The 11,791-nt window shown below is 46.1% G+C and overlaps 1 protein-coding gene across 6 annotated transcripts in view; it reads right to left on the reverse strand.

Moving 5' to 3' along the window:
* Nucleotides 1-11,441, reverse strand: part of LOC112266351 (5-hydroxytryptamine receptor 3A-like) — a 34,663-nt gene extending 23,222 nt beyond the window's left edge. For 2 of the 6 annotated variants that reach the window (XM_024443777.2, XM_024443745.2), the window contains exon 1: nucleotides 745-1,140. In XM_024443777.2, the coding sequence (XP_024299545.1) occupies nucleotides 745-976 (232 nt within the window). In that variant the 5' untranslated portion in view covers nucleotides 977-1,140. Of the gene's footprint in view, nucleotides 1-744; nucleotides 1,181-11,005 lie in introns of those variants that run through there. The other 4 variants (XM_024443760.2, XM_024443751.2, XM_024443768.2 and 1 more) reach the window with 4 other exon arrangements.
* Nucleotides 11,442-11,791: the final 350 nt, after the last annotated feature.

Below are 11,791 nucleotides of genomic sequence, written 5' to 3' on the forward strand. Positions count from 1 at the left end.
TTTTTATGTCTAGTACAGCCCCTTCCTTCTTGGGGGAAGGTTTGCTTAACAGTAAGGGGATATTTGTAGGGACCACCTCTGTTTCAATGTGACACTTACTTTGACCAATTTTTGCTGGTATCTTAACTCTCTTGGTAGAATGGACGATTCTCCCATCTCCAAATTTGAAAGCTCTGTTGCTTGGTGTGTCAATCATATTTTGTACTTCTTTCATATTTAGTTAGCCATCAAGCCATTTTGCACCACACGCTGTGCGTGTACACGCTGTATCAATCATATCAGATCCTAAGGATTCAACTATAAAGATCTCAGTATCAGAAGCAGATTTGTTTGAAAACAGTGTAATGTTACACTGCTCTCTCTGTGTTTACATTTTCCTCTGTTAGTTTAACTTGTTCATTTTTATGAGGACAGTCTTTAACCCAATGGTAAGTGCTTTGACAAATAGCACATTTTGATCTCCTTCCATATTTGTCTAGTGGATTTGTACCGGGCAATGGCGCCCTCTTCTGGTTGTCTTGAGTATGTGACTTGTTGGCACCTTTTCTATGCTGCGTCACTCACGTGCATTCCATCTGTTATTGCCTCACCAAAACGTTTTTTTTTTAGTGCCGACTTTTATTGACGCAAAAGTCAGCACAGTACAAGCAGTCAAAGCCAGCTGTTTCTCCCTACCACCCAGACAGGTAGTATCTAGCAACTTGAAAGCTAACACTGCATCCGGGAGAACTATGTCGTACTTACGTGTCCTATTGTACCTCTGTTCGAAATCAATTATGTAGTCTGTCATTGCAACCGAAAAATCTCTAACACTGTCCAAGTTTGAATATACCTCGTAGGCACTGTCTTTCTCTTCTTTAAGAAACACAGAATCCAGTACTCTAATCAAAGTTCCCAAACTGTCATCCTTGTTCAAATCCTCAACGGATATTTCCAGTGCTGAAATATAAGAATACTTAAAACATGAATGTAACATGTGTTAATCCCACTGCAAAGTCCCACAGCCTGACAACTTTCTGGAAAGAAATGTTGTCAGCATGCTCAACTGGTGTCGCTCATTCAGCCGGTTTTCCCTACTAAGCCAGGAGATCAGTCAGGCTCATCCGGTCTCAACAGGTTTTCCCCACTAAGCAAGATCGGAGTCAGAGCTCTTAGCCTTATCAGGTCTCTCCTCCACCCATTACGGGGTTTGAGTCGTCAAAGCCAACCACCATTAGCTCTGACACATTTGAAAACCCTAGTCATTGGCGACTCCATTACCCGCAATATTAGGCTTAAAAAGAACCATCCAGTTATTATACAGTTGAACTCGGAAGTTTACATCCACTTAGGTTGGAGTCATTAAAACTTGTTTTTTAACCACTCCACAAATTTCTTGTCGGTTAGGGCATCTACTTTGTGCATGACACAAGTAATTCTTCCAACAATTGTTTGCAGACAGATGTATCACAATTCCAGTTTGTCAAGTTTACATACACTGAGTTGACTGTGCCTTTAAACAGCTTGGAAAATTCCAAAGAAGAATGTCATGGCTTTAGAAGCTTCTGGTAGGATAATTGACATAATTTGAGTCAATTGGAGGTGTACCTGGGGCTCTATTTCAAGGCCAACCTTCAAATTCAGTGCCTCTTTGCTTGACATCATGGGAAAATAAAAAGAAATCAGCCAAGACCTCAGAAAAATAACTGTAGACCTCCATGAGTCTTGTTCATCCTTGGGAGCAATTTCCCAATGCCTGAAGGTACCACGTTCATCCGTACAAAGAATAGAACGCAAGTATAAACACCAGGGGACCACGCAGCCGTCATACCGCTCAGGAAGGAGATGCGTTCTGTCTCCTAGAGATGAACGTACTTTGGTGCGAGAAGTGCAAATCAATCCCAGAACAACAGCAAAGGACCTTGTGAGGATGCTGGAGGAACCGGGTACAAAAGTATCTATATCCACAGTAAAACAAGTCCTATATCGACAACCTGAAAGGCTGCTCAGTAGGGAAGAAGCCACTGCTCCAAAAATAGAACTGTTTGGCCATAATGACCATCGTTATGTTTAGAGGAAAAGGGGGGAGGCTTGCAAGCCGAAGAACACCATCCCAACCGTGACGCAGGGGGGTGGCAGCATCATGTTGTGGGGATGCTTTGCTGCAGGAGGGACTGGTGCACTTTACTAAATAGATGGCATCGTGAGGATGCAAAATTAAGTGGATATATTGAAGCAACATCTCAAGACATCAATCTGGAAGTTAAAGCTTGGTCGCAAATGGGTCTTCCAAATGGATAATGACCCCAAGTATACTTCCAAAATTGTGGCAAAATGGCTTAAGGACAACAAAGCCCTGACATCAATCCTATAGAACATCAGTGGGTGAGCAAGGAGGCCTACAAACCTAACTCGGTTACACCAGCTCTGTCAGGAGGAATGGGCCAAAATTCACCCAACTTATTGTGGGAAAATTGTTGAAAGCTGCCTGGAACATTTGACACAAGTTAAACAATTTACAGGCAATACTAATTGAGTGTATGCAAACTTCTGACCCACTGGGAATATGATGAAAGAAATAAAAGCTGAAATAAATCTCTCTCTCCTATTATTTTGACATTTCACATTCTTAAAATAAAGTGGTGATCCTAACTGACCTAAGACAGAAAATGTTTACTAGGATTAAATGTCAGGAATTATGAAACTGAGTTTAAATGTATTTGGCTAAGGTGTATGTAAACTTCTGACTTCAACTATCGATATCCCTCTAGTGGTGTGGGTGGGGCTATATCCTGCCTGGTTTGCACATCGTCGGACTGGGCCACAGTGTCCCCCAACCACCCCTGTCTCTGTCTCCAGGATGCAATAGTCTGTGTGCCGGGGAGCTAGGGTCAGTCTGTCCTATCTTGTGTAATTCTCCTGTCTTATCTGGTGTCCTGTGTGATCGTAAGTAATGTCCCTCTCACTCTCCTCCTGGTGGACCTGAGCCCTAGGAACATGCCTCCGGACTACCTGGCCTGACAACTCCTGGCTGTCCCCTTCCCTAGTCCACCTGGTCATGCTGCTTGTAGTGTCTTAACACTTCGTACTTATTTATGTAATAAGAAAGACTCTGAATACAAGCAATTGAACTGAAGCTTCACATTTACTCAAACTAGTTAGTACCAGAATAACATAGAACAATACTGCGCATGACCAAGGGTGCTCCATCCTTAAAGGGTGTAATTAACAGAACATAACATTCCTTCTCTTATACAATTAGAGTTACTTTTACCAAACCACAACTGAAACATTTCCCAGAACTTGTTGTAGTTATTTTGCATCTTTTAATTTGAACTTGAACAGTTCGTTTTTGTTTGTTTGTTTATAAGTCTAGTCTGTCTGGTGGGCGGTGCCTTCGTTCTGGGTAGCGCCTCAGATTGTCTGGAGGCTCCTGAACATCCTCAGTGTGTGCTTGTTCCATTATAGCGTCTGCTATAGCAGCACCTTCATCAACACGTTCCCTTCTTTCAGCCTGGGGTCTCTCTACTGCCCCACCGTCCTCTACAGTTCTCTGTGTGTCACTCCCAGGAGCTCTCTGTGCCTGTTCTCTCTACTGCCCCACCGTCCTCTACAGTTCCCTGTGTGTCACTCCCAGGAGCTCTCTGTGCCTGTTCTCTTTACTGCCCCACCGTCCTCTACAGTTCTCTGTGTGTCACTCCCAGGAGCTCTCTGTGCCTGTTCTCTTTACTGCCCCACCGTCCTCTACAGTTCCCTGTGTGTCACTCCCAGGAGCTCTCTGTGCCTGTTCTCTCTACTGCCCCACCGTCCTCTACAGTTCCCTGTGTGTCACTCCCAGGAGCTCTCTGTGCCTGTTCTCTTTACTGCCCCACCGTCCTCTACAGTTCTCTGTGTGTCACTCCCAGGAGCTCTCTGTGCCTGTTCTCTCTACTGCCCCACCGTCCTCTACAGTTCCCTGTGTGTCACTCCCAGGATCTCTCTGTGCCTGTTCTCTCTACTGCCCCACCGTCCTCTACAGTTCCCTGTGTGTCACTCCCAGGATCTCTCTGTGCCTGTTCTCTCTACCGCCCCACCGTCCTCTACAGTTCCCTGTGTGTCACTCCCAGGAGCTCTCTGTGCCTGTTCTCTCTACCGCCCCACCGTCCTCTACAGTTCCCTGTGTGTCACTCTCAGGAGCTCTCTGTGCCTGTTCTCTCTACCGCCCCACCGTCCTCTACAGTTCCCTGTGTGTCTCTCTCAGGAGCTCTCTGTGCCTGTTCTCTCTACTGCCCCACCGTCCTCTACAGTTCCCTGTGTGTCTCTCTCAGGAGCTCTCTGTGCCTGTTCTCTCTACTGCCCCACCGTCCTCTACAGTTCCCTGTGTGTCTCTCTCAGGAGCTCTCTGTGCCTGTTCTCTCTACTGCCCCACCGTCCTCTACAGTTCCCTGTGTGTCTCTCTCAGGAGCTCTCTGTGCCTGTTCTCTCTACTGCCCCACCGTCCTCTACAGTTCCCTGTGTGTCTCTCTCAGGAGCTCTCTGTGCCTGTTCTCTCTACTGCCCCACCGTCCTCTACAGTTCCCTGTGTGTCTCTCTCAGGAGCTCTCTGTGCCTGTTCTCTCTACTGCCCCACCGTCCTCTACAGTTCCCTGTGTGTCACTCTCAGGAGCTCTCTGTGCCTGTTCTCTCTACTGCCCCACCGTCCTCTACAGTTCCCTGTGTGTCACTCTCAGGAGCTCTCTGTGCCTGTTCTCTCTACTGCCCCACCGTCCTCTACAGTTCCCTGTGTGTCACTCTCAGGAGCTCTCTGTGCCTGTTCTCTCTACTGCCCCACCGTCCTCTACAGTTCCCTGTGTGTCACTCTCAGGATCTCTGTGCCTGTTCTCTCTACTGCCCCACCGTCCTCTACAGTTCCCTGTGTGTCACTCTCAGGATCTCTCTGTGCCTGTTCTCTCTACTGCCCCACCGTCCTCTACAGTTCCCTGTGTGTCACTCTCAGGAGCTCTCTGTGCCTGTTCTCTCTACTGCCCCACCGTCCTCTACAGTTCCCTGTGTGTCACTCTCAGGATCTCTCTGTGCCTGTTCTCTCTACTGCCCCACCGTCCTCTACAGTTCCCTGTGTGTCACTCTCAGGAGCTCTCTGTGCCTGTTCTCTTTCTACCCCACCGTCCTCTACAGTTCCCTGTGTGTCACTCTCAGGATCTCTCTGTGCCTGTTCTCTTTCCTACCCCACCGTCCTCTACAGTTCCCTGTGTGTCACTCTCAGGATCTCTCTGTGCCTGTTCTCTTCCTACCCCACCGTCCTCTACAGTTCCCTGTGTGTCACTCTCAGGATCTCTCTGTGCCTGTTCTCTCTACTGCCCCACCGTCCTCTACAGTTCCCTGTGTGTCACTCTCAGGATCTCTCTGTGCCTGTTCTCTTTCCTACCCCACCGTCCTCTACAGTTCCCTGTGTGTCTCTCTCAGGATCTCTCTGTGCCTGTTCTCTTTCCTACCCCACCGTCCTCTACAGTTCCCTGTGTGTCACTCTCAGGATCTCTCTGTGCCTGTTCTCTTTCCTACCCCACCGTCCTCTACAGTTCCCTGTGTGTCACTCTCAGGATCTCTCTGTGCCTGTTCTCTCTACTGCCCCACCGTCCTCTACAGTTCCCTGTGTGTCTCTCTCAGGATCTCTGTGCCTGTTCTCTCTCGATTGTTGTGCTGTTTTCCGTGGAATGCATTTGGTTAATGTGACGCCGCCACATTATGTCTGGGCTCACTTGAACCTGGTAAGTTCTGGGTCCCGTTTGTGTGTGTACGTGTCCATTTCCCTCCTCTTCTGTAGTCTCGCACCATCACTTCCTGTCCTGTTTGGAGATGGCGCTCCCGGCCACCGGAGAGCATCTTGGCTTGTTTGTTCAGCACTTCATTACGCCTGTTTGGCTTCATGATGGCCAGCTGTGTGCGGAGAGGCCTCCCGAACATCAGTGCGGCTGGGCTTTCATTTGTCGTGGCATGTGGGGTGTTTCGGTAGGGAGGCCAGGAACTTGGCCAGTTTTGTTTGCAAAGTCCCTTCGTCTCATTTTGCTGCACGGAGTCCTTGCTTTAGGGTTTGCACAAAGTGTTCTGCCAGCCCATTGGTGGCAGGGTGGTACGGAGCTGAGGTTGAGTGTTTGATTCCATTTACTGAGATGAATCTTGTAAACTCGTCACTTACAAAAGCAGCTGCAGTGGCAAACCGAAGCGTGCAAACGTTGTTCTGAGACACTCTATCGTCTGAGCTGAGGTGGAGGAGTCAGTGCAAAACACCTCTGGCCATTTGGAATGGGCATCAACTATAACCAGAAACATGTGCTTTTCAAAGGGACCAGCGTAGTCCACATGAATTCTCTGCCATGGCTCTGCGGGCCATTCCCATGGGTGGACTGGGACAGGAGCAGGCATGTGAAGGGTTTCCAAACATCCACTACAGTTCTTCTCCCTATTTTCTATCTGTTGGTCCAGACCTGGCCACCAGAAGTGGCTCCTTGCGAGCAGCTTTATTTTGACAATTCCAACATGACCTTCATGTAGTTGCTGCAAGACTAGATGTTGGCATTTCTGGGGTATCATGACTCTCATTCCCCACATCAAACATCCTTGGTACGTTGTAATTTCGTTTCTCCGCTGGAAATACGGAGTCAGCTCCTTTCTGCCAGTAGCTGGCCATCCTGAAGGTGTACACTTTTGACAAGGTCACATCTTTCCTTGTCTCCTGTTTGATAACTGTGCTTGTGACTGGTAGTGCCTCAAGCTGAGTGGTATGGAACATGTCCACTGCATCCACCCTCCTTTGTCTTTCTCTTGTACACGGCAGTCTGGATAATCCATCTGCATTTGTGTGGAGGGATGACGGCTTAAACTCAATGTCATACATATGACTGGCAAGGAACAGGGCGTATCGCTGTAACCTGGCTGCTGTCATTGCCGGAATGCCTTTCTTTGGACTGAAAATGGAAAGCAACGGCTGGTGATCTGTAACCAGTGTGAAACGCCTGCCATATAGGTATGTGTGGAACACTAGTGCCAGTGCTTCTTTGTCGATTTGTGAGTAGTTTCTCTCTGCATCATTCAATGTTCGTGACGCAAATGCAACTGGCCTCTCTGACCCATCTTTCAGTGTGTGTGAAAGGACGGCCCTAAGCCATAAGGGGACGCATCACAAGCCAACTTCACTGGCATTTCAGGGTCGTAATGCATCAGGACCTGTTCAGATGTTATGAGCCGTTTTGCCTCCAAAAATGCATTTTCACACTGCTCTGTCCACCGCCACGTCCTATTCTTTTCCAGGAGCTGATTTAGAGGCTGGAGTACTGCTGAAAGGTTTGGGAGGAATCTTCTGTAGTAATTGATCAGTCCCGTGAAAGATCTCACTTCTGTGATATTTTGTGGTCGTGGTGCCTGTACCACTGCCTCGATTTTGTCCTGTGTTTTGTGCAATCCATTGCAGTCAATCTCATGTCCACAGAAGACAATCGTGTCTTTGAAGAACTCACACTTCTTTAAGTTTGCCTGTAGACCATACTCTTTCAGTCTTTTCAGGACCTCTTCCAGGTTAGCCAGGTGCTCTTTGTCGGTGCGTCCTGTTATGATGATGTCATCCAGGATACACTGGGTTCCTGGGATTCCTTGCAAAATATGGTCAATAGTTCGTTGCCAAATGGCTGGGGCTGATGCAATGCCAAAAACCAGGCGGTTATACCTGTATAGACCTTTGTGTGTGTTTATTGTCAGGTACTGTTTGGAATTCTCTTCAACCGGTAGCTGCAGGTAAGCCTGTTTCAGATCGATTTTACTGAAGTGTTTCTAACAAGCTAGTGCAGCAAAGATGTCATCCAGACGTGGTAGGGGGTATTGGTCCACATGCAACATTGAATTCACAGTTACCTTGAAGTCCCCACACATTCTAACAGACCCGTCTTTCTTCACAATAGGAACTATGGGTGTGGCCCATTCGCTTCTGTCCACTTTCGTCAGGATCCCTGTATCCTGCAAGCGATTGATTTCCGCTTCCACATTTGGTCTCAGGGAGTATGGAACAGATCTGGCTTTACAGAATTTGGGGGTTGAGTCATCTCTTAGTACAAGTTTTGCTGTGAAGCCTTTTACTGTTCCCATCTGATCACTGAAAACTGTGTTGTATTTCTTCTGCAAGTGTTCCAGTGTTTGGTCTGTGCCTTTCTCTTTGGACTGGAACGTGTGGAGCATTTTCAAATCACAGCAATTCAGCTTTATTTTTGAAAGCCATTCCCTGCCAAATAATGGGGGGCCAGTTCCAGGCACCACATACAGCCGTAACTGCTGTGTTTGCCCCCCATAATGCACTCTGACCTGCAACGCCCCCATTGGGCTCAATCTCTCTCCTGAGTATGTCTTCAGCAACACATTTGTGTTCTTCAGCTTGATAGCCTTAAAGTGCTCATTGTAGACGGTAGTGGAAATTATAGACACTGCAGATCCTGTTTCCAGCTCCATTTTGAGGGGTTTGCCTTCGATATCTGGTGTCACCCATATTATGCTACTGCTGGGAGAAATCACTGTTTAACTCCATTGTACCAATTAATCGTTCATCTGAGTCACTGCCACTGTTCTCTGCTAGTGCATTCACAGACCCTTTATTTTTTTCAGTTTTCCTGTTGTGACTGAATTTTGCTCTGCATGCTATTTGAATGTGCCCCCTTCTACTGCATGTGACAAATTTCGTCTTTAAAACGGCAGTCCTCTGCTCTGTGACCATCTGTCACACCTGTTGCATTTTTCGGCCACACGGGGGCGCTGTCGGCTGCGTGGAAAACTTATGCAGAGAAGTTTGTGAAAGGTCAGTAATTCTTTTACTTTGCAACTCAACTGCATCTTTAGTCGCGATTTCCATTGTCACAGCAATTTCAACAGCCTTTGCAAACGTGAGATCTGATTCTGTGAGCAAACGTTTCTGAATGTGTTCATGTTTCAGTCCACAAACAAATCTATCCCTTAATGTGTCATTTAGGTTCTCTCCCAACTGGCAATGTTCAGACAGTTTCTTCAACACTGATACATATGTACTAACACCCTCCCCTCATTCTGATCTCTCTTGTGGAAACGAAAACGTTCCGCGATGAGGAGTGGTTTAGGTGATAGGTGATTTTGCAATATCTCCACAATCTCTGTGAATGTTTTATTTGAGGGCTTCAGAGGGGCAGTCAGATCTCTTAGCAAACTGTGTGTTTTTGGGCCAATTAAACTCAACAACGCTGGTACTCTTTTGTTATCAGCAATGTCGTTTGCAATGAAGTACTGTTCCAGTCGTTCAATGTAAGTTGCCCAGTTTTCTTGCGTGTCATCAAACACATCTATTTTCCCGATGCTAGCCATTCTCTTTACCTCCGGCTCCACGGGTCTTTGATCTGCCGCCTCGTTCTCGTCAGCTCTCCCCTCGTCTTCACTGCTTGCTAGCTGTTGTGCTACAGGGTCAAAATCTTCCTCTCTTCCTACGAACTCCATCTGTATTCGTGATGCACACTGCAGGTAATCATGCTCGTCGCCATTGTAGTGTCTTAACACTTCGTACTTATTTATGTAATAAGAAAGACTCTGAATACAAGCAATTGAACTGAAGCTTCACATTTACTCAAACTAGTTAGTACCAGAATAACATAGAACAATACTGCGCATGACCAAGGGTGCTCCATCCTTAAAGGGGACATCAGTAATTAACAGAACATAACACTGCTGATCTAGTTTCTGCTGTTCTTCCTGTGGCTATGGAACCCTGACCTGTTCACTTGACATGCTAGTTTCAACTGTTCTGCCTGTGGCTATGGAACCCTGACCTGTTCACTGGACATGCTACCTTGTCCCAGACCTGATCTTCTCAACCCTCTCTCTCTCGCGCTCTACCGCATCTGCTATCTTGACCTCTGAAAGCTCGGCTATGTAAAGCCAACTGACATTTACTCTTGAGGTGCTGAACTGTTGCACCCACTACAACCACTGTGATTATTATTTGACCCTGCTGGTCATCTATAAATGTTTGAAAATCTTGAAGAACAATTTGGCCTTAATGGCCATGTACTCGTATAATCTCCACCCGGCACAGCCAGAAGAAGACCGGCCACCCCTTAGAGCCTGGTTCCTCTGTAGGTTCCTGCCTTTCTAGGAAGTTGTTCCAAGCGACCGTGCTTCTACATCTGCATTGCTTGCTCTTTGGGATTTTAGGTTGGATTCTGTATAAGCACTTTGTGACATTTGCTGATGTAAAAAGAGATTTATAAATCCATTTGATTTACAGAGGACTTGGTTTCAAATGTCAGTAGCACCCAAATGTCAGCTCTCTTAAATCCAGGGATCCGTCCTAGGAGTGACATCGGCTAAGTTGTCGACATAGTGGAAGATTCTCTGAATGTCCGATGACCGCCACACCATGTTAATTGTAGAGCTTTATCAGTCAAAATTATTAAACTAGAAAACACATTATTTAAAACATGCGCTGAAAAGGCACAATACTTTCTCAGCTCTATTTTTTCTATTCATGATACAGCCTACTACTTATTCTTAATTAAATACCTCATGAACACTGTTGCATCCCCAATAATAAACGGAAAACAAAGTTGTATTAATCTTAAAGAAAAGGTGCACGTGTAGGAACTTGAATGTTTCTCTGCAGATTTGCAGATCTTGCCAATGAGCACTAGATGTTTTTCAGTCATCGTCATAATCTATTCCAGCCAATACAACTACACATAACCTGCACTCATTGAAATGCATGCGTGAACACACACACACACACAAGTTATTAGCTACATCCCCCACTTCTTGCTCTATCCCTCTCTCCCATGCCACATATTCACTCTTACACATACACACACTTGGCTTTAATACGTTAGCTAGCTAGTCAGTCTACTTGTGCCTCATCACACACACATAATACGTAATTGAAAATAAGAATTTGTTTTTAACTGACTTGCCTAGTTAAATAAAGGTAAAATAAAATTACAGATTACTCACTCACAGCCAATGAAACTTGACTAATAGTTGAATGGCAAACACTTACCATTGGTGAGATAATACATCTGGTCAGGTCTCTTGACCATCTCCTTGGGGGTAAAAAGCAAACACCAGGGCTTCCCTTCATTGGACTTGCAAGTGCACCTGAACTCACAAGCCTTTTCAATTTCCTGCCTAGGATCACTGACATACTGTATTCTCCCTCGACTGACTGAAGCGCCGTAATTGACGGATCCACCATTAACGGCTGGTGTTCCTCGGTTGCCTCCTCGAGGGGCTTGTCTGTGGAGTCGCTGATGGAAATGCTCTCTGGCTCAGGTGCCTATAACTTGACGCTACTGATCGTCTGAACCAGCTTCCAGCACAAATGTACTATTTAAAAATCTAGCGATTTCCCTCTCCCGGGAATCCATCGATGCAGTAAAAAGCTAAACTAGCCACGGTGTAGGCAGTAGTGACAGTGAAGGGCTTTTGACAGATCTGAAGTGGAGAGAGTGTGTAGCCTGAGGTAAACGTTTTTATTTTCCCGTGGATGATGCGCTACAGTAGCTTTGATTTAGCAAACAGGGAAATCATGCGGTTAAATAGCCTATTGCAGTTTGATTCAAAGTATATAGCTAGCTAGTTTGCAATTTATTAAAGATTTCGGAATTGAGGGGGATTTGATAGTGCCGCGAAAGCCTGATGTAAAAGTGCTCCGTTGCTATGTTTCATCAGATTAATATCTACACTCTGAATTTGGCAATAAAACATTCAGATTATGAAATACATTGGGGGTTTCATCTGGTATTAACAAAACAAACAGCGAAAAATCTACATTTTGACAAACACA

This window comes from Oncorhynchus tshawytscha, linkage group LG02 (genome assembly GCF_018296145.1).
Source record: "Oncorhynchus tshawytscha isolate Ot180627B linkage group LG02, Otsh_v2.0, whole genome shotgun sequence".
Taxonomy (NCBI): domain Eukaryota; kingdom Metazoa; phylum Chordata; class Actinopteri; order Salmoniformes; family Salmonidae; genus Oncorhynchus; species Oncorhynchus tshawytscha.